Raw genomic sequence first — 23,679 nt, 5'->3', positions numbered from 1 at the left:
TCTCTTGGAATCTCTTACACCCCCAGGGTAGAGCTCACAATCATGGGTTTGCTTTTCAAAGAAAACTCTAATTTTTTTAAATAAATTAAGTAATGTAGTGAGTCATATTATTTGTTTTGCATGTATAGGTCCCAATAACAGCAAAACAACAATTGCTGTAAGTTTTAAGCTTCAACTTTGCGTTTTACTTCTGTTGAAACATGTTGGACCTGAAATGTTGGAAACAAAATGTTGGAGCCTTACGGCATAATATTCTGTCCTTCATATAGAATTAGTTCTATACTAATATTGAGAGAGAGAATATGCTTGCCAAAAGTAAATTTTGTTATTTTATGATGCACAGCTGTTGAAAGAGGATGCCCCTCCAGTATTTTTCCGACAATGGAGGTGAAATACATTAGTTAAGGATGCTAAATTTTATAATAAAATGTTTCACCCCGAACTAGAAATAATTCAGAATAATTCAGAGAAATTAAAACCTTAAAGCGAACGTTTTTAACTCTTGAAAAATAGCTGTTTGTACTAATTCAACGACCCTTATGGTTAAAGAGTCATTCTTAAAGAAAAGGGATAAAAAAATCAGATTTCAGTGAAAGGAGCGAGAAGTTGAGAGGGAGGTTATTCCTCTCATAAGCGACATATTTCACTAGTTTATATTTTAAAATTACTTCTTACTTTTGGTTTTTAAAAAAGTGCCTTTTTTGTTATTCAATTTTTGATTGTTTTCAAATCAAGACCAGGCCTGACCAAAATTAAATGTCAGACACCAGCCCCATAAAATCACAATTTCCAAGTGTAAAATTAATATTTACAAGTGATTAATTATTGTCCCATGTTCCTTTTCCTATAATTGGTTAAGAATTAAAGTGATGGATCCGGAAAGAAATAAAAAAACTAGAAACTACAAGTATCTAGTTTTCTGCTACGATACACATGATACCCAGTTCGTTAATGAGTCCCAAATTTGAGATTTTGAATGCAATAAAGCTGAGGCTATGAACAACTCTAGAAAAAGTGTAAAGAGGACGTTTGAAGAACTGGCGCTGAAACCAGACATTTTACAAAAAAATTTGCAAAGACAAGCTTAAGGGACAAATGTCTGAAAATAACAATTTACATAACTTTTTGGGATCAACCGCTCTTCTTGCCAAGATTACAGTGAAGGAGCAAAAAATTCAGTCTTTCTTGATCAGTCTTGTCTTGATCAGTCTTGATCCGAAAATTCATCAAGAATTAGATGAAAAATAGGCTGCTGTTGGATGCAAATAGTCATATTCTAGGGACACATTTAATGCAATCAAAGTGTAAAGCTCGTCCATTTCAAGTAAAATTTACAGAGAGTTAGTTGTTGAATTTCAGCCGAAATTTGTTGTTTTATCCAATGGTTTAAAAGATAAAAAAAAATCAATGCTCGGAAAGGATCAAAGTTCCAAAGCAAAACATTGATGAGTATGAACAAAAAAACGAGATTAAATAGTCTCAAGCTCAATGGGGTCAAATAATCCCCCATTAGTGACTTTAAGTCGGTAGTTCTTGATATAGAGATGAATAAAATTAAGCTTGAAATATCCGATCAAAAACGTGATCGAAGTTAAAAGATTAAATCTAAGCAAAAGTAAGAGTAAACAGGATGCAATCGCTCCTGTAGTTGCAACACTCAAGTCTAAAGACCATGCTTCTAAAGTTTTCAAAGAAAAGTCAAAATTAGCTCACACCGGTATTTTTTTGTCGGAAAACCTGACGAAATGAAGGCATGATGCTCTAAACTTAACACGGGATAACTATGGAAATAAGTAAGTGTGGTCTGATCAAGGCCGGATTTATATATATCTCGCCAGCGATTCGTTTCCTTGTCGCTTATGGTCTATCAACGATATTGCTTAATAGTGTATTAATAGTTAAAAGTTGCTTTATTTTCACTACTTGCTTGTTTTTTTGTTTTGTTTTTTTGAAGATGTATTGTGCCAAGTTATCTTAAAGTTATGGTGAGAGACTAAAGAACTATGAAAATAATCCGTTCCGAGCTGCAGTATTCTTAATGCTGATATTGCACAGGAAAGCTCGTCTCTCACATTTCGATAGAACAGAGATAACTATCATGTAAATCTGCTTTCTTAGGTATTTAATGTTGATAAAAATTTGTTTTGTCACGGTCATTGGAATTGTCACGTTACATCATCGTATCGTGAGATTCTACAGATGCTTGATAGTACGAATTGCAGATTTGATATTATAGGCCCATGTGAGACTTTTTTTAACATAAGAACATTCTTTGTCACTTTTTAGTTTTCCAGGGTACCAGCTGATTGTAAAAAATAGAAAGACGAAGGCACGTAGAAACTTAGCATGTCTAGTTAAGGAGCATTTTTCGGCTAATTTGAGGGAGGATTTTTCCATTTGGATAGAAGGTAAGGTTGTAACTCTTACTCTTGATCTGGATATTCGTGGGAATAAGATTTTGTTCAGTGAAGTATATAAGCCACCGAGTACTCATGGGTGGAGTTTACACTTGGTTTGGTCAAGTTTTGGATGATACAGTTAAGTACTTCCGAGTGTATTTGCATGGGCGACTTTGATTTTGATCTTTTGTGTTTGAAAACTAATAATTTAGATTTTTTTACTTTTATAGTTAGTTCTGATCTAAATCCTTTAGTAGGAATTTCAACGCACGTCACTCAACATTCAGCAACATTAATAGATAACATATTTGTTCGTTCTCGCCTACTTGCTACTTTTTGTGCTGATTTGATAATTAGTGAGTTATCTGATTATTTTCCTGCGATGGGAGGGACTTCCTTCCTACATACAAAAAAGCCAAAATTAAGAGGACAAAGAAAAGGCTATTGAAAAAAGAGGATATTGATAAATTTAGGCAAGAGTTGAGTGTTCTTTCGTGGCAAAAAGTTTATGGTCAATATAAAAGTCCATCTGATGCATTTGATAAGTTTATAGGTACTGTTCAACCAGTATTTGATTCAACATATCCAATGACGACTGTCAAGCAGAAGAAATCTACTTCTAGAAAATTAGAAATCTACTTTTAGAAAATCTTAATCAGCCCAAGAGCTTCCATGACTAATCCAGAAAAGAAATAATTTTTACATACTTCTATGGAATTCAGAGTCATAGGAGATGTTCAATAGCTTTAAAAAACATCGTAAGGAAACTAATTGGTTTCGCAGATCTTGCGTTCAAAAATATTTTGGGTTGAAATCTGAAAATACAAAAGTGAACATGAAAGGTACATGGAAAACTATTAACGAATCAATAAATGGTGGCAAGAAAAATGAAAACCCAGCTAGCCTAAAAGTTGACGATAGAATAGTTGTTGAAAGGGAGGAAATTTCTGTTGTTTTGTGTATTTTTCAAAAAATAGGCGAATCAGAAAGCTAAACTGCATATAGTGATAGCAGTAAAATTGCTGAACCTTTTAAAAATAAATAGGTTTGGGGGTCAGCGTTTAGATTTTTATTGTTTTAAAAATTAGAGTTGTGACAAAGAGTCAAACTTTAGCGTAAAGAGCCAGTCGTAGAGGAGGGGACAATCCCTTTCATATACAAAATAATTTTTGCTCATTTTTAGTTTTAATGTCGCTCCTTACTTGCAGTTAAAAAGCTTATTTTTAATATAATTAGATTATAAGGATAATATAATTAGATTATAAGGAACAAACATCATATGCAACCCAATGGGTTTCCCTGATGATTGTTTAAAGATTATGTAAGTGATATTTTGGCTAATAAATTTTTTCTCTCACTCTTTCTAAAAACATTGCTGTTTAATCATAGTTTTGAACAAATTTTCAATGTTCCATCAAAATTTTCAATAAAGAGTAATTTTGCTGAATAATTTCTTAATGAAATTCTACAAAATATAAAAGTTACATAAAATCACAAATTTCGGGGAAAAGAAGGGGGGTGTTATAGCTAAGACATGTCTAAATTTTGTTTGACTTTTGATATTTTATGCAACTGAAGCCATTGCAACCACTAAAATTTGGCTCTCTAATGTTGAAATCCATTGTGATACAAAATCAAAGGCAGCGCAATAGCGCTGCTTAAGTAAACATTGATGCGGGCACAATGCATTATTATTATTTTTTTTTTGGTTTGTCTTAAGCCAGGGCCTTTTGTATTGAAAGAGTTTTCGTAGAAACTTTGAAAAGGGCTAAATTCAGCTGAAAATTGAAAGGGCTAGTGTCCTTTTTGATAGTCAAAAGTGATCGAGTGGCAACAACAAGCGTTAGGTTGTAAGGTATGCCCTGGGGGCATATAAGGTTTCACAAAAAGTTTTGTTGTAAAAATTTCAAAAGGGGATTATTTAGGGATTATTTAGTTGGAAACAGAGAGGGCTAATGCACTATTTAACAGTTGAGAGGGATCGGAGAGCGATTAGAAACACATCTAATCAAAATCTTAGACAGCCATTTTGTTCAACCTAGTTGAAAGGTTTGGAAACTAGGTCTTTGGAGATGACACCCCGTCCCCAACCCACAGGGTAAGGGTTGTAAGTTATGCTCTGGGGACATATAAGGGGCTTATAGAAAGTTTGGTCATATAAAAATTTGGAGGGGGCTAATTGGTTTCGTAATCAGAAGCTCTAGTGCTCTTTTTAAGAGTCAAAGTGGTTTAGGGCAGCCAACCCCTCCCCCCACAAACACATTTTTCATCGTCCCGAAATGAATCTAATATAATTTTTTAGATATTCCTTTTATTCAGGATACTCCAAATACCATACCACATGGCTTTTGTTGTTGAAACACACCTTCAGTGCCTGGAGACAACGATTGTAAGTTACACCCCGGTGGCAGTTAAGGTTTGTATGGAAGGGATGGCTTATAAACTTTTGAGGAGGCTCATTTGGTTAAAAATTGGAAGTTCTAGTTCTCTTTTAAAAAGCCAAACAGCATAAAGGGCAGCTAACACCTCGACAACCCCTCTTTACCAAACAAATCTCATTAAAACTGTGAGATAGTGATTTTGCTCAAAATCGTCCAAAGAACAGATAATAATGCCTGTAGGGTTGATGCAATCCCTCTCTGCCCTGAGGATAGGGTTGTAAGTCATTCCCTGGGGGCTTATCTGGTTTTTATTGATTGGGTGGTCTTATGAACTTCAGATGGGGCTCATTGTAGCATAATTATAAATTAAGACAAAATATTAACACTCTCTCGCAATGATACAAAAAATGCCAGTCTCCTTTTAAATGAAGGTTAGTATAACTTCCGCCCCACACGTTTTCATCAGGCTTCGTTTAATTACGACGGCAATAAAATAAGTCTTATTTTCCCTTTCAATAATAAACATTAAGATTAGAGTTCATTATACGATGAATTCCGTTGGAAATTACAATATCAGAATTTTCGTTTTGCGTCGATTGTAAAAGAATTTTATTTAGCTATTAATGAAAATAGAGAAAATTGGATTGAATGTAGGAGCGTGTTTGAATCTAGTAAAGAATTTTTTTTTTATTAATGATAAATGCTGGCTAATATGAATAAAAAATTTACTAAAGACTATTAATGAAAACATGTTCGCTAACGGAAATAAAACTTAACTATTAATGAAAAATATTGTAGCGCATTTCGGAATTTTGAATTCCACGCCACGTACCCAATAATAGTTAAACTGACTGACTGACGTGAAACAGACTTGAAAGAATTCAATTTTGAAATTCCCACGAGTTTCTATCGGCACGTAGATCAGAGTAAGGACCTGAACGAAAGGTCAAAAAAGACCCAGAGGTTTATTGAGAATAATAAATATACAAGGGAGGACCTATTTGAGTTAGTCTTTCATCAGCAGGGAGTCTTGTATCAGTAAAACTTGAGGAAGTCCTGATTTGACCCAATTCACCCTTGTTGACTTCAATTATAAAACAGTTCGTGCTAACGAACTGTAATTAAGCAGTGACCTGGCTCAATAGTATTTGAAACCCTAAAAACCGCAATTTGATACCAGAAGTTATGTCAATAGAATTGAATTATCATGTTGATTCCAAATGTATGAATTTCACTACGTTTAGTTTTACTCATCAAAGGCTACGAGCCTGAGAAAATTTACCTGATTTTTGAAAAGAGGCAAAAAGTCCCCTAAAAGTCATTAAATATGAATAAAAATCCCACCATTAGATTCAGCGTATCAGAGAACTCCAATGTAGTCGTTTCAAGCTCCTATTTTCAAAAATGCGTAATTTTGTATTTTTATTGCCTTTAGAAAGATGCGTGTATATTTGTTTGTTTTGTTTGTTTGTTTATTTTTCCCAGGGGTGATTGTAAAGACCCATTGGTCATGTAAAGTTGTAAGAGGGCTCATTCAAAAGGAAGTTAAAAGTCGTAGTGCCCTTTTTAAGGGATTAAAAAAATTGGAGGGCAACTAGGCTCACTCCCTCTCTCCTTAAAAAAAAAAATCATCCTATCAAAGTTTTGAGACAGTCATTTTGTTCAACATTATTGAAAGGCCTAATGACAATGCCTTTGGATATAACATGACCCCTCACAGCTCCAGGAGAAAGTTCTTTAGCTTATAAAATTTGCCCTTTTCTTGCACATCGTATTTGTTATTGAAAAGTATGCATACATTTTTTGGTGAGGGTTAATGACAAATTTTCTACTGAGTTCCAGAATTAACTAGAATTCCTATACAAATTTCTTTTTATATGTATGGCTCCCTCTTTTTTGTCTCAATTTTGCGCGTAGAGCTGTTAATGGTAGTTGTCTGGTGTAAATTTTTACCAAAATTGAACTGTCTAGAGGATATATCTGTGAGGAGGGGAAATTTTCAACTGAAAAGTAAGGGGCAACATTAAAATTAAAACGAACAGAAATTATTTTGCATATGAAGGGGGTTCCCCCCTCCTCAAAACCTTTCTCTTTACGTTAATGTTTGAATGTTGTACCAGTTCTTCAAGAATTACTCCTGAAACACAACGGTCGTTTAATTAGAACAATAAGAGGCTTTTTTAAAAGTACAAACAAAACTTTAGCGTAAAGAGAGAGGTTTTGAGGAGGGAGCGACCCCTCCATATACGTAATACCTTCTGCTCGTTTTAAGTTTTAATGTTGCTCCTTTCTTTCAATTGAAAAACAATTTTTTTATTGAATTCCCGGACTGGCCCCGGACTGGCCTCTATATTGTTAGACTCTGGACAGTATCTATTTATTTTGAACACAAAAATTTATTTTGAGCTCGACCCTTGTAAATATCAAATAAAAAAAACAAGTTTTTTTTTTTTAACTGAAATCAAGGAGCAACATTAAAACTTAAAAGGAACAGAAATTATTTCGTATATGAGGGGGGCTTTCCCTCCTCGATGTCTCGCTCTTTATGCTAAAGCTAATGTTTAAAAAAGTAGAGCTGTTAGAAAGAGTCAAACTTTAGCGTAAAGAGCGGACTATTGAGGAGGGGCGGCCGTTTGATATACGGAATAATTTCTGTTCGTTTTAAGTTTTAATGTTGTTCCTTACTTTCAGTTAAAAAAACTTAAGTTTTTGTTTTATTTAATTTCTGAACTTTTTTAATTAATGCAGGTTTTTGATTTTCGTTCACTGTAAATGAATAATTAAAACGAAATTTGAATCTTAATTTTATTTTTTTTTTGTTACATGGCTTTCTCAAAATTTTGGTGGGACGGTTTTGAAAAAAGGGACGGGAGAGGGGGCCTAGTTGCCCTCATATTTTCTTGTCACTTAAAGAGGGCACTAGAACTTTTCATTTTATTCATGAACGTTTTTATTAGTAATAAATTTACAGTGCTTGCAAATTAACTTACGTAACGAACTTCTATATTTGTATACTTTAATTACGTACATGAAGGGGTTCGCCCCCTAATCGATAACTCGCTCTTTAAGCAAAAAGTCTGAATTTTTTCATCACGCATCTGAGTGGGTTCACCCCCTCGTAGATACTTCGCTCTTTACCCCAAAGTTCAAATTTTTTCTAGTTCCTTAATTATGACCCTTGAATCACAAAGGCCGTTTGATTAGAATAAATAGCTGTTTTTAAAGTACAAAAAAAAAACTTTAGCATAAATAGAGAGGTGTTGGCGAGGAGGTTAACCCCCTCATATCCATAATATTTTCTGTTCGTTTTAAATTGTAATGTTGCTCCTTACTTTCAGTTGAAAAAAAAATTATTTAATTTCTGGTCGTTTTTTAAATAATGCTGGTAAATCCGGTACCCGCTTCAAAGAAATTTCCCTCCTATGAAAAATTCTTCCATGGAAATACTTCCCATGTAACCCCCTTTACCGACCTCCTCCAACACAAAAAAAAACTGAAAACGTCAGTATATTCCCCAATAATAAATAGTATATGTAAACAATGGGCAAAGTTCACAACTTGCAGCTCTTACCCCGGGGACTCTGCGGATTAAGCCATCCTCAAAGACATGGTTATTAGATTTTTCGACTATGCTGAAAAAATGGCTGTCTAAAATTTTTTATCTGGTGACCTTGTGAAAAAATGAGAGTGGGCCTAGTAAACCCTCCGATTTTTGTCGTTTAAAAAGGGCTCTAGAACCCTTAACCTTCGTTCAAATGAGCCCTCTCACGATATTATAGGACCGCTGGGTCGACACAATCATCATTGGGAAAAAAAAATGGACACACATCCATGATATTTCTTCTAGCAAAAAAAAATTGCAAAATTCCACATTTTGGCAGAAAGGAGCTTGGAAACCTGAACATTAGGTTTTTCTGACACGCTGAATCTAATATTGTGATTTTCATTAGAATTTTACGACTTTAGTTGCCCCTCCCCCCTTTTTTAGAAAACGAAGCAAATTCTCTTATTACGTATATAAAGGGTTCGCCCCAACTTCAATACCTCGCTCTTTAAGCTAAAGTTTGAATTTTGTTCAAATTATTTAAGAATGCCCCCTGAATCTTAAAAGCCACTTAATTAGAATAAGTAGCTCTTTTGAAATTCCCAAAAATACTTTAGCATAAAGAGCGAGGTATTGACAAGGGGGTGAACCCCTCATATACGTAACAATTTCTGTTCGTTTTAAGTTCTAATATTGCTCCTAACTTTCAGTTGAAAAAAAACTTTTTTAATTTAATTTCTGATTATTTTTAAATAATGCCGGGAAATCAAGGAAACCTTTATGGAAATTATCTTTCAATATGAAAAATTCCTCCATAGAAAGATCCTCCAACGTAACCCTGTCCCCCAGCCCCCCCTCTCATGAGAACCCTCCCTGAAAACGTCTGTGTACTTCCCAATAACCAATACTGTAACAATGGGCAAAGTTCATAACTTGAAGCCCTTCCCCAGGGGACTGTGGGGGAATTAGTTGTCCTCAGAGACATAGTCATTAGATTTTTCGACTATGTTTAGCAAAATGACTGCCTCAAAATTTTGATCCGGTAACTTTAGGAAAAAAAGAGCGTGGGAGGGGTCCTAGTTGCCCTCCAATTTTTTATTGACTTACATAGGGCAGTAGAACTTTTAATTTTTCTTTTAATGAGCCCTCTCACCAAATTCTAGGACTACTGGGTCGATACGATCACTCTTGGAAAAAAAAAACAAATAAACACATATCCATGATGTTTTTTCTGGCAAAAATATAAATTCCACATTTTTACAGATAGGAGCTTGAAATCTCTACAGTAGGGTTCTCTGATATGCTGAATCTCCTGTTGTGATTTTCACTAAGATTCTATCACTTTTAGGGAGTGTTCTGCTCGTTTTTTGAAAATAAGGCAAATTTCCTCAGGGTCGCAACGTTTCATGGGTAAGAATAAACTTGATGAAATTTTTATTTTTAAAATCAGTATCAAATTCAATTCTTTTGAAGTATACACTGGTATCATTGGTATTTTAGAGTTATATTGGTATTTTATAGTTTTCAGTTACTATTGAGCCGGGTTACTCCTTACTTACAGGTCGTCGCCATGAACTGTTTGATGTTACTGCACTAACATTGCTATTGGATTGGTTGAGCCCAATCTCTGTCAGTGTGATTCATAGGCCTGTATGTGATTCATAGTGTGATTCATAGGCCTGTAAATACCGCACCCAAGCTTTATTTTGAAGTGTACACCATTTTTTTGCTCTGAGTAAAGTGCCTTAATGGGAGTCTTGTATTTTTTTTCATGTCTTTGTCTGTATTACTAAGTTTCAGATTTAGCCTTTTTGACTCCAATACGTTCTCAGGGAATCATTAGACCTAGCGTATAGTTCATAAAGGTAGCTCTGTAATTGCCTTAGTTAGCTCCGTAGGGCTATGATAAGATTAAGAGTTATTCTCCATTATGACAATATGACATGTTACTATTCTACCAAAGGCTCATTGGCCTATAAAGAAGTGGAAAGACAAATGAATTTTAAACAAACCAAACGAGTGGCACCCCCGATCTGATGAATGCAACTTATTCCAAAGAATAAGACATGCCATTAAAAGATTAAAATCCGACCTTATACAAGGGCTAAATGGAACTTAAATATTATTTTTTGTATTGCAAAGATTATCAAACATTTCGTGGTACCCGTGGTACCCAACATTTTGAGTAACCCGGCTCAAAAGTAACCGAAACTCTAAAAAACAGAATTTTTGTAACAATAGATTAGGTGCAATAGACTATGCTAGATTATGCTAGAACAATAGATTATGCTAGATTAGGTGCTGAGGCCTGTCAACGCTTGGGCCCTTACCACCCTTTGATTAGACTGTATTAATTGTATTGTTTGTGTTATTTCGTTTTTCTTTCCTTAATGTTTTTACTCCGCTTAATTTGTCAAAACAAGCGGGTAACAAATAAATTATTATTAATTATAGCTCCGTCAAAAGAATCACCTTTTAACGCTGATTTTAAATATATAAGCTTCAATAAGTTTTGACTTACCCATCAAAAGTTAAACGATAAAGAAAATTAGCCTTATTTTTGAAAATAGCGGGCAATACCCCTTAGAAGTCATAGAATTTTAACGAAAATCACAGCATCAGATTCAGTGTATCAGAGAACCCTACTATTGAAGTTTCAAGCTCCTATCTACAAAAATGTGGAATTTTGTGTTTTTTGCCACAAGACAAATCACGAATGCGTGGTTTTTTTTCCAGGGGTGATCGCATCGAACCAGTGGTCCTAGAATGTCGTGCAAGGGCTCTTTATAAGGGAAACTAAAGTTCTAGTGCCGTTTTTAAGAGACCAAATAATTGGAGGGCACCTAGGCCCCCTCCCACGCTCATTTTTCCCAAAGTCACCGGATTAAAATTCCGAGATCGCCATTTTATTCAGAATAGTCGAAACACCTAATAACTATGTATTTGGGGACGAGTTACATCCCCACAGTCCCTGTGGGAGGGGCTGTAAGCTACAAACTTTGATCAGTGTTTACACTGTTCATCCCTCAACGCCCTACTCTTTACGCTAAAGTTTGACTCTTTCCCTCAACTCTACATTTTAAAACAGAAAAAATAACTTTAGTGTAAAGAGCGGGGCGTTGAGGAGAGAACAGTCTTTTTCATATACGGAGTAATTTCTGTTCGTTTTAAGTTTTAGCGGCCGAGGGGATGTCACCAATGTGCTGGGAAAAGTAAAGCATGAAAGAATGTACTGTGACTCTATCAAGTAATCGGATAACTTCTGAACGATTACTTTCCTGAATGAGGTTTCTAGCTTTATTGTAAACTTTAGAGAACAGTTTTAACAGTGAACGAAATGTTGACATCCATACTATAGGACGGTAAGAAACGTAAAATTGTAATAGGCAGTGAAAAAGGATGCTCAAAATTTATCCAGGAAAGTAGGTTTCAGAGGCAACGCTGTACCATTGCCTATAGTAAAGGACCTACGGCTCCAATGTCTTATTATTATTTTCTGGCACTTTTTAATGCCAGGAAAGTAAATTTATCCAGGGTATCAAATTTTTTGGTATCAATTTTGGTATCAAAATTTATCCAGGAAAGTAAGTTTCAGAGGCAACGCTGTACCATTGCCTATAGTAAAGGACCTACGGCTCCAATGTCTTATTATTATTTTTCTGGCACTTGGTATTTACCCAGTGACATATAGCGATCGCAAATTCTGTCGGTCCGTCTGTCGGTCGGTCTGTCTCTCTGTCTGTCCTGGTTTTGCTAGTTTAGGCACTTCCAGATAAGCTAGGATGGTGAAACCTGGTGGGCTTATCAACGACCAGACAAGATTAAATTAGAAATAGTCTTTTCTTCGATTAGATTATCTGGGGGGGGGCAGTTAATTCGGAAAAATTAGAAAAAATTATGTATTTTTAACTTACGAACGGGTGATCGGATCTTAATGAAATTTGACAATTAAAAGGATATTGTGTCTCAGAGCTCTTGCTTTAAATTTCACCCGGATCCGGTGATATTGGGGGAGTACGAGGGGGAAACGGGAAATCTTGAAAAACGCTTAGAGTGGAGAGATCGTGATGATACTTGGTGGAAGAATAAGCACTAGTTCTAGATACGTCATTGACATAACCGGACCGAATCCTTTCTCTTTAGGGGAGTTGGGGTGGGGGTGTTAACTCGGAAAAATTAGAAAAATTGAGGCATTTTTAACTTAAGAACTGATGACCGGATCTTAATGAAATTTGATATTTAGAAGTAAATCATGTCTCAGAGCTCTTATTTTAAATCCCAACCAGATCTGGTGACATTGGAGGGAGTTGGAGAGGGAAAATGAAAATCTTGGAAAACGATTAGAGTGGAGAGATCGGGACTTGGTGGGTAGAATAAGCAAATGTCGTAGATACGTGATTGACGTAACCGGACTTGATCCACTCACTTTTGGGGAGTAAAGGGGTGGGGGTCCAGTACTTTGGCGAGTTCGGTGCTTCTGGACGTACTAGGACGATGAAAATTGATAGGCGTGTCAGGGACCTGTGCAAATTGACTTGATAAAGTCATTTTCCCCGATTTGACCATCTGGGGGCTGAAGAGAGAGGAAAAATTAGAAAAAACGAGGTATTTTTAATTTACGACTGGGTGACCGGATCTTTATGAATTTTGATGTTTACAAGGACCTGGTTTCTTAGACCTCTTATTTTAAATCCCGAACGGCTTTAAGCCTCTGATTTTCCTTTTAAATCAATCCATTAATTCTTAACATTTTGCTAGAGCTCATACCATATGAGCTCTTGGCTCTTCTAACCTCGTTACTAGCGCCATATGAGCTCTTTGCTCTGGTTTTATTTCACAGAGACACTTCATATAGAAGAGGTCGTCATATAAACTTCTTGGGGGACTTATTTGTTTGGAAACTGGAGGTTCTAGTGCCCTTTTCAGAGTCAAAAGTGATCTTAGGGCAAAAATGCCCCCCTCGCTCTTTTTCTCAAAAGCATCTGATAAATTTTTTGAGATGGCTATTTGGTTAAGACTCCGGTGTCGAAACCAGGGCCCATGGGTAGGTGATATAACTTATACCCTGGGGGAATATTTGAATAATATGGAAGGGATGCTCGTATAAACTTCAGAGAGGGCTCATTTGATTGGAAATTACAAGTTCTAATTCTATTTTTAGTCAAAAGAGATCAGAAGGTAACAAGCCCCCCTTCCTCCACACTCTTTTTCCTCAATTTTATCCAATAAGAACTTTGAGATTGCCATTTTATTAAAAAAAAAAAGTCAAAGATAATATAACAAAAACTCCGGTGTCAAAACAACCCTCCAGGGCCCATGGGTAGGCGATATAAGTTATACCCTGGGGGGAATATTCGGGTAATATGGAAGGGATGCTCCTATAAACTTCGGAGAGGGCTCATTTGATTGGAATTTGCAAGTTCTAATTCAATTTTTAGTCAAAAGAGATCAGAAGGCAACAAGCTCTCCCTTCCTCCACACCCTTTTTCCTCAAATTTATCCAATAAGAACTTTGAGATGGCTATTTTATTAAAAAAAAATCAAAGATAATATAACAAAAACTCCAGGGTCGTAACAACCCCCAAAGGCCCGAGTGCAGCCGTTATAAGTTACGCCCTGGGGGCATATATGGTTCTTATGGAAAGGATACTCATTTAAATTTCTGAGATGGCTCATTTTATTGGAAATTGAAAGTTCTAGTTCAGTTTTTAACAGTAAAAAGAGATTGGATGGCAACTAGACACCTCCACGCCCCGTATTCCCCAAATGCATTTGATAAAAATATGAGGTGGCCATTTTGTTAAAAATAGTTAAAAGGTCAGATAAAAAAAGTCAACTGTTGACAAAACCCCCAAGGACCTAAGGATAGGTGTTTTAATTTATGCCCTGGGGGCATATATGCTTCTTATGAGATGAGGCTCGTATAAATTTCAGAGAAGGCTCATTTGATTGGAAAATCAAAATTTCTAGTTTACTTTTCAAGAGTCAAAAGAGATCGCAGGGTAGCTAGCCCCCCCACCCCCATCCATGCCCTATTTTCCTCAAATCTGTCCAATAAAAAATTTGAAAAAAGTCATTTTTTTTAAGTAGTTCAATGATCATATAACGAAAATCCGAGGTTAAGACGATCCCTTAGGGTCTAGGGGTAGGCATTGTAAGTTCCGCCCTGGGGGTATATATGGTTATTATGGAAGGGATACTCGCATAAGATTTGGATATGGCTTATTTGATTGGAAATTGAAAGTTCTAGTTCATTTTTTTAAGAGTCAAAAGAGATCGCAGGGCAACTACTCCACCCTCTACACACCTATTTTCCCCAAATGCACTCGATAAAAATTTTAAGATAGCTATTTTGTTAAAAATCGTTCAAAAATTAGATAATAAAAAGTCCAGTGTCGACACAACCCCCCCCCCCAGGACCCCGGGAAATGTGTTGTAAGTTATGCCCTGGAGTCATATATGGACCTTTTTGAACTGATGCTCCTATAAACTTCAGAGAGGGCTCATTTGATTGGAAATTAAAAGTTTTAGTTCTCTTTTTAAGAGTTAAAAGAAGTTCGATACCAACTAGCCCCCCTCTTCACACCCTGTTTTCCCCAACCCATCCGATAAAAGTCTTAGGATAGCTATTTTGTTAAAAATACTTCAAAAGTCAGATAAGAAAACTCCGGTGTCGACAGAACCCCCCAGGGCCAGGGTGCAGGCGTTTTAAGTTATGTCCATTGTGCATATATGGTTCTTATGAAAGGAATACTGGTATAAACTATAGAGAGGGTTCATTTGATTGGCAACTGAAAGCTCTAGTTTACTTTTTAAAAGTCAAAAGAAATCCGAATGCAATTAGCCCATTAACACCCTTTTTTTCCCCAGGCTCATCCGATGACAATTTTCTACATTTATTTTGTTAAAGATAGTTCAAAGGTCAGACTAGAGAAATTCCGGTGTCTGAAAGTTCTAGTTCACTTTTCAAGAGTCAAAAGAGATTCGAGGGCAACTAGCCCTTCCTTCCCCAAACCATTCTGATACAAATTTTGAAATTTTTAAAAATAGTTCAAACATCAAATAGCAAAACTCCAGGGTCAGCACATCCTCCCGGAACCCGGGGCAAGTTTTTTAAGTTATGACCCGAAGGCGTATAAGGTTTTCATGTCAAGGATGGTCATATAAACATCAAAGGTGGCTCATTTGATTAGAAATTGAAAATTATAGTTCACTTTTTAAAAGTCAAAATAGATCTGAACGCAAATAGGTCTCCCCCCCCCCCTAGCCCTCTTTTTCCCAAATCTATCCAATACAAATTTTGAGAGAGTATTTATTTTAAAACAGTTCAAACATCAAATAACAAAACTCCTGGGTGGATGCAACCCCCAGGGCCCGTGGGTAAGTGTCTTAAGTTATAACCTAAAGACGTATAAGATTTTCATTTAAAAAGTGGTTGTATAAACTTCAAAGGTGGCTCAATTTATTGGAAATTGAAAGCTCTAGTTACCTTTTCATGAGTCAAAATTAACGAAGGGCATATATTCTCCCTCCCCTGACACAAACACCCTCTTTCCTCCCAAATGCATCAAATGAAAACGTTGGGATTGCCTGGTTATTTCAAATTGTCTACAGAAACTTCGCTTTAAACATACCCCCCCCTCCAGAGGCAGGGGAAGGGTCGTAAATTGTGCCGTGGGGGCATATGAGGATCTTATAGAAAAGGTAATCGTGTAAGCTTTGGAGGAAAATCAAATGATTAGACATTGAAAGTTTTAATTCGCCTTGTTTTTTTTTGGAAAAATGTTTTTTTTAATTAATTTCTGTTCGTTTTATATTGACAGTTTTTCAGGGGAAAAGAAAATAATGGTTATCTTTTTGTGTGTTCTCTAAGAATTTATTCTTTGGCCTCTTATCTGTGTCTACCCTTTCATTTTTGAATTTTGGTTACTATCTGGCTTAATCACTTCTTATTTACAATGTGTTACCACGTATTTTTTGAATATTTGACTTCTTAATTAATTAAGTCCTAAATATTAAGTCCTTAATTGAGTCCTAATTAAGTCCTAAGTCCTTAATTAAGCCCTAAATATTTAGGACTTACTGCAGCTTTGTGCAGCATCACTTTCTCAATAGCTTTAAAACTGAACATAGAACAAACTATATAGTGAATTTACTAAGAAAATAATAAATGAAATTGACCTGATTATTTTCTTGATTTGGGTTGTGGAGTTTTCGGAAGATTTTGGATTGAAAATGTTATTTAGATTGAATAGGGTTTTATTAAACCAGTATGTCGGAAGTTCCGAATAGTATAATCAAGTTTTGAAGTAAATATGCCGGATTAGATATTTTAATATATTTTAGTAACTTTAGTAGTATGAGTGGTAATGTAGATTATTAAGCGTTAATTTTAATAATTTTATTTTATTTCTGTCATTCCTGTTCTACTGATGCAACAAGCTGAAGGTATTGAGTAAAAAGAGATGGAATTTATTACTAGGACATGAACAATAAAGTAAACAATATTAGCAGTATTTACAGTCACAATAATACTCCATTCTTTTATGAAGTGCCTTTCTTGAAAATGTGCCCAATAATTACGGAGGAAATAAAACTAAAAAACCTAAAAATATGATTTCTTATCCATCAAACCCCGTTTTCACTTACAGTAAAATGGAACTACATCTCGATTTACCCACTATGAAATTCAGGTTGTTCAAACAAATAATGGCTACTGTTGTATTTCTTGCAGCAGCTGATGAAAGGCCCAAACTATTCAAATTCCTTAGAACCCTGGTAGACTGTTAAAAAATTAAATTAGAAAAAAGGGGACTGTAGATTATCTATGTCCCAAATCCTTAAAATTCGATGCAACCACAAAGTTTTGAGTTAGAAATGAAATACCTTCATCATTTCATTCAGAAATGAAATGATGCTATATCGTCACTAGAAATGCTATATTGTTACTATAATGGGATTTAAAGTTCATTTATAAAAAAAAAATTAATTCAAGGGCAACAAAACAAAATTTGTCTTTCAAGAAAAAACAAACATTATTATTTTCAAATTCTTTAAATACCAATGAATTCATCGATAAATCCCCATAGATTAGCTATATTTGAAACCAATCTTTTCTGAAACGGGTTAAATAGTAAGCTAAGACTACATACATTTTAACTATCCGACAGTAATTCTCTTTTTGATAGCCGATTAACGGTGAGGACAAAATATATAACTTTGTACAAGCACTGAGTTTTATATTACTTAACTCCGCCCAGAACATTAATCTAACCAAAAGTAATTAACTATTAAACTAAAGAGGCATATTATGAAGGATTAAATATTTTCAGTAATTTTATCCCATGGGATTTGTTGGACTTAAACTGTTCTTAAAAAAAGTTTTGTTTTAACTAAAAGTAAAGAGCAATGTTAAACCTAAAAAAGAACAGAAATTATTCTGTATATGAAGGGGTATATATAGCTTTAAGTACTTTAAAAAAGCTTCCTGCTCTAATTCGACAGCCCTTGTGTTTTAGGAGCCGTTCTTAGAAAATTGGGAAAATCAGTCAAACTTTACTGTAAATAGCAAGGTTTTGAGAAGGGGTAACCTGTTCATACACAGAATAGTTTCTGTTCGTTTTGATGCAGTTCCTTACTTTCAACTAGTCAGCCCCCATGAAAAGATGCCGTTATTGGAAACTCTTCCGTTGAAACTTTTTCCCAAGTAAAATATTCAGGTATTTTTAACTTAAGAACGGGTCACCTGTTCTTAAGTTAAATATACCTCAATTTGTCTAATTTTTCGAAATTAACACCTCCTCCAACTCCCCGAAAACGAGAAGGTTGAGTCCGGTTATGTTAATCAAGTGTCTAGAACTTGTGCATATTTTTCCCACCGAGTTTCATCTTGATCTCTCCACTCTAAGTGTTTTCTAAGATTTAAGGTTTAAAATAAGAGTTCTGAGTCACAATATCCTTCTAAATATAAAATTCCATTAAGATCTGATCACCCATTCGTAAGTTGAAAATACCTCAGTTTTCTCATTTTTCCGAATTAACACCAACTCTAACTCCCCCAAAGAGAGTGGATTCAGTCCGGTTATGTCAATCATGTATGTAGGACTTCTGCTTATTCTTCTTATTAAGTTTCATCCTGATCTCTCCCTTTTAGACTTTTTTAAGATTTCTGATCCCCCCAACTCCCCCAATAATACTGGATCCGGTCAGGATCCATAAGAGATCTGAGTTACGAGGTCCTTCTAAAATTGAAATTTCATTAAGATCCGATCACTCCTTCGTAAGTTAAAAATACCTCAATTTTCTAATTTTTCCGAATTAACACCCCCTCCAACTCCAACAAACCTAGCATATTCAGTCCGGTTATGTCAATCACGTATCTAGGACTTTTGCATATTCTTCCCACCAAGTTTCATCCTGATCTCTCTTCACTAATTGTTTTCAAAGATATCCACCCCCCCCTCAACTCCCTTCAGTGACGCTGGATCCAGGTGGTATTTAAAATGAGAAATCTGAGTTACAAGGTCCTTTTTAATATGAAATTTCATTAAGATCTGATCACTTCTTTGTAAGTAAAAATCTACATTTGGAATTTGATGAAGATCTGATCACTCCTCCGTAAGTTGAAAATCTCTCATTTTATCTAATTTTCCAGAATTAACCCTCCCACAGCTCCCCCAAAGAGAACAAATCTATTCCAGTTATGTCAATCGTGTATTTAGGACTTTTGCTTGTTTTTTCCACCAATTGTCACCCCGGTCCCTCCACTCTAAGTGTTTTCCAATATTTTAGGTTCCACCCTCCAACTCCCCCAAATGTCACTGGATCCACCCAGAATTTAAAATAAAAACTTTGAGACACAATATCCTTCTAAACATCAAATTTCATTAAGATCCGATCACATGTTCGTAAGTTAAAATATACCTCAATTTTATAATTTTTCCTAATCGACACCCTCCGAAGGTGTCTTTATTTCCTCCAAACAGAGCAGATTTGTTCCAATTATGTCAATCACGTATTTAGGATTTCTGCTTATTCTTCCCATCAATTTTCATCCTGATTTCCCCACTCTAAGCGTTTTCCAAGATCCCCGCTCCCCCCAACTCCCCCAATGACACTGGATCCAATCGGGATTTAAAATAAGAGATCTGAGTTACAAGTTTCTTCAATAAATGAAATTTCATTAAGATCCGATCACTCCTTCGTAAGTTAAAAATATATAATTTTTTCTAATTTTTCAGAATCAACCCCCCCCCCCCCCCCCCAAAGAGAGCGAATCCGTTCTGGTTATGTCAATCACGTATCTAGGACCTAAGCTTATTTTTCTCACCAAGTTTCATCCCGGTCCCTCCACTCTAAGTGTTTTCCAAGATTTTTGGTTCCCCCCTCCAACTCCCCCTAATATTGTCGGATTCGGTCGGAATTTAAGACAAAAGTTTGGAGATGCAATTTCCTTCTAAATATAAAATTTGATAAAGATCCAATAACATGTTCGCAAGTTAAAAATACCTCATTTTTTTCTAATTTTTCCGAATCAACCGTCCCCCACTTCCCCCAGATGATTGAATCGGATAAACAACTATTTTTAATTTAGTCTGTTCTTGTCTCTGATCTTCTTGCCAAATTTCATCGTCCTAGCCTATCTGGAAGTGCCTAAACTAGCAAAGCGGGACCGACAAACCAACCGACCGACAGAATTTGCGATTGCTAAATGCCACTAGGTATTTACCAAGTGCCATAAAGAAAACAGCCTGATTTTAGCAAATTTTTATGGTAAAATTTAAGGCATGCCAATTAAGACAAAAAGTAAGGAGCAATATCAAAAATAAAAAAAAGAAATTATTATTTATACTAGGGGGGCTGCCCTCTCCTCAATACCTCGCTCTTTACGCTAAAGTTATTTTTTAGAACATTTAAAAATCCTTATTGTTATCGTTCTTAAAGAATTGGGACAAAAATTCAAACTTTAGCGTAAGGAGATGGGTATTGACGAGAGGGCAGCCCCCTCACATAAGCAACAATTTCTTTTCGTTTTACGTTTTGATGTGGCTCCTTACTTTCAGTTGAAAAAAACTAGTTTTTCTTACGTAATTTCTGATGGTTTTAAATAATGCCAGGAAATTTGGCTCTTCCTCCATTGAAAATTCCTTATCCCCACAGACAATCACTCCATGAAATGTGACTTCCACGTAAAATACCCGCCACCAGGAAAATTACTCTCAAGCAATTCCATTGTAGATGAAAATTCCCCCCAAAAATTTCTTTTGGACGGCTCCAGGTGAAAACTTTTTCTTAGCGGACTTTCATTTGAAAATATTATTTTTGAAATCATGCCAGCAATCCTTCGTGGAAAAATTTTATTGCAAATAACCCGCCCCCCAGTAGAAAGTTACTCCCAAAGAAAGTTCTTTCTGGAGAATTTATCCCGTGAAAAATCCACATCCAACGGAGAGATAATCTAGACGTCTCCAACCCAGTAAAATTCCCCCGGACAATACCCCTAACATTTTCACATGTAAAATTGAGTCGGCAAAGAGAAAGTAAGACTAATAAAAAGAAACTCGTATAGGAATTCTGGCAAATTCTTGGAGTTTGAAACCTCCACAGTAAGGTTCTCTGATATTACATTAAAATGTGATTTTCATTAAAATCACTTAATTTTTAAGGGTGTTTCCGTCCATTCTCAAAAATTTGGCAAATTTTCTCAGGCTCCTGACTTTTGATGGGTAGCATTAAACTTCCTGAATTTTACATATTTTGGATAAACATCACAATTCGATTCTTTTTATATATCTATTAAAATTAAGACTGTGTTTCTTACTGTTTCGGTTACTATTGAGCTGCATCGCTCCATACTTACAGTTCGTTACCATGAACTGTTTGACTAGGTTGCAACTACTGTTGAAACCTCGCTTACCAGAAAAGAAAATCCCCGCTACGATATCCTCTTCTTTTTGTGAATGTATCATCAACCAAGCTTGCACCCTCAGATCTGTTCCAGAGGCTGACTTGGCTTAGGGCCAAATATATAGAAAAAAATTACTTTTAATTATTGAGCCAAAACAAAGCAAAACCTCAGTACCACAAAGGTACTTGTGTATTATTCAGGACACACTCAATAAGTGAAGTTAGGTTCTTTCGTGAAACAAACTACGATGCAGGTACATTTTATATAAATAGTTTAGAAACAAATTTGGCTCTATATTTGCACATTAGGGGGGTGGGGACAAAACATAGCATATATTAAATAAGTAAACTTACCATGGCTGTATTTAATATATGCTATGCTCCACATTTATTATTTTCAATAATGAATGAATATTCAAATATTAATGAACATTCAAATATTATTTTTGAAATCATGCCGGAAATCCTTCTTGGAAAAGTTTTACTGCAAATAACCCACTCCCCCCCCCCAGTAAAAAGTTACTCCCAAAGAAAGTTCTCTCGCATGCAACAAGAAACTGGTCAAACAACTTCTTTATACTACACAATTAGCTTTGGTTTGGTTGCATAATAAATTGTAGCTATCTTTTATTTAAGTATTTAGTTTGTATTTTTGTTAGGTTAATGCAAAAAAATGTGGGCCATATATTTGCACATTAGGGGAGGGGAGGGTGAAGCATAGCCTATATTAAAAACAGAAATGGTAAGTTTACTTATTTATCATTTGCTATGCTTTGTCCCCGCCCCCCCCCCTATTGCGCAAATATATAGCCCAAATTTGTTTCTAAACTATTTATATAAAATGTACCTGCATCGTAGTTTGCTTCAAGAAGAGGATATCGTAGCGGGGATTTTCGTTTCTGGTAAGCGAGGTTACAGCAGTAGTTGCAACCTAGTCAAACAGTTCATGGTAACGAACTGTAAGTATGGAGCGATGCAGCTCAATGGTAACCAAAACCGTAAGAAACACAGTCTAATTTTAATAGATATATAAAAAGAATTGAATTATGATGCTTATCCAAAATATGTAAAATTCAGGAAGTTTAATGCTACCTATCAAAAGTCACGAGCCTGAGAAAATTTGCCCAATTTTTAGAAAGGACGGAAACACCCCTAAGAAATCAAGTGATTTTAATGAAAATCACATTTTAATGAAATATCAGAGAATGTTACTGTGGAGGTTTCAAACTCCAAGAATTTGCCAGAATTACCATACGAGTTTCTTTTTATGAGTCTTACTTTCTCTTTGCCGACTCAATTTTACATTTGAAAATGTTAGGGATATAGTCCGGGGGAATTTTACTGGGTTAGAGATGTCTAGATTATCTTTCCGTTGGATGTGGATTTTTCAAGGGATGAATTCTTATTTAAATAACAAATAGATTAGTTTGTTTAGAAATGCTGAATATATTATCAATGAAAAATGTATTGAAAGTATTGATTATGTAGGTATAACGACTACTGTTAAAAATTTATTAGAATTTTTAGATGACTATAGTCGTCATCCAGCTACTTTAATGTTTTGTTATGATAAAATTCAACCCTTTAAAGCATAAAATGAGTTTGAAAACCTTTTAAACCTTTCAAGACTTTTAAACCTTTTGCAGACGGTGGTGGAACCATTAAAACAATGCGAAACAACGCTTTTAATAGTGGCTTATTTAAACTATTTAATAAAACAAAAGGGTCACGTAGTTATTATTTATTTAATATTATCAAGATTACTGGATTTTTAAAGATATTAACTGTGTTTTAGAAGCATTACACATTAAATTATTTTAAAAAGAAGCGATTTTCCCAAAATATAATTATAAAATCTGGAGCTCAAGATTTTAAAGTAGACGTGATGCATTTATAATGGATGATACCAAAATTACATCCCAGTTTACCCATAGCAATTCAATTATAAGCCGGATTGACGAAGCAGGCGGAACAATTAAAAAATGGATTAGGAAAGGGCAGCTCATTTGTATTAAGATGGGAAGCGTGTAATACCTTTAAAAGTAATGATACAACAGATGAAGAATTAACATGGAATCTAGTCAGTGAACGCACTTTACAAATAAAATTGTTGTTTTGTTACAGAAACCTGAAAAAATAATAGTTATAGGAAAAACAATATTTTAGTTGACCACATGAACAGTAATAGAATTGAACTGATAGTGAAGGGGTATAAGTATACACAAGAAGATTTTTAATGTAATTTCAGTGATCCTAATGAAAATTATTCTAACGCTTACCAACGATTTTTGCAGTTAGGATATAAACATAAAAATGTTAATAGTGGAACAATTGTAAGTTAAAATGATTTTAAAACAGTGTATCTTATATTTTGATGTGATGTTTCAAAGTATGAATCGAATATTTATCGAAGTCTATCAACTGCTGATATAAGTTAAACTTTATTAGA

At 35.1% G+C, this 23,679-nt stretch overlaps 1 protein-coding gene and 1 long non-coding RNA gene across 2 annotated transcripts in view; both read right to left on the bottom strand.

Annotated features, from left to right (window-relative positions):
• The window catches only part of LOC136032334 (salivary glue protein Sgs-3-like), a 58,769-nt gene extending 41,204 nt beyond the window's left edge, over positions 1 to 17,565 (bottom strand). The window contains exon 1 of the mRNA XM_065712652.1: positions 17,477 to 17,565. Coding sequence (XP_065568724.1) covers positions 17,477 to 17,478 — 2 coding nt within the window. The 5' untranslated portion in view covers positions 17,479 to 17,565. The remainder of the gene's footprint in view (positions 1 to 17,476) is intronic.
• The window catches only part of LOC136032340 (uncharacterized), a 513,312-nt gene that overhangs the window by 281,119 nt on the left and 208,514 nt on the right, over positions 1 to 23,679 (bottom strand). The gene's annotated exons all lie outside the window — the stretch shown is intronic.

The sequence above is a fragment of the Artemia franciscana genome, chromosome 10 (assembly GCF_032884065.1).
Source record: "Artemia franciscana chromosome 10, ASM3288406v1, whole genome shotgun sequence".
Lineage (NCBI taxonomy): Eukaryota > Metazoa > Arthropoda > Branchiopoda > Anostraca > Artemiidae > Artemia > Artemia franciscana.
Note: the sequence above shows the minus strand (reverse complement) of the source record. Positions and strands in the feature narration are given on the sequence as shown.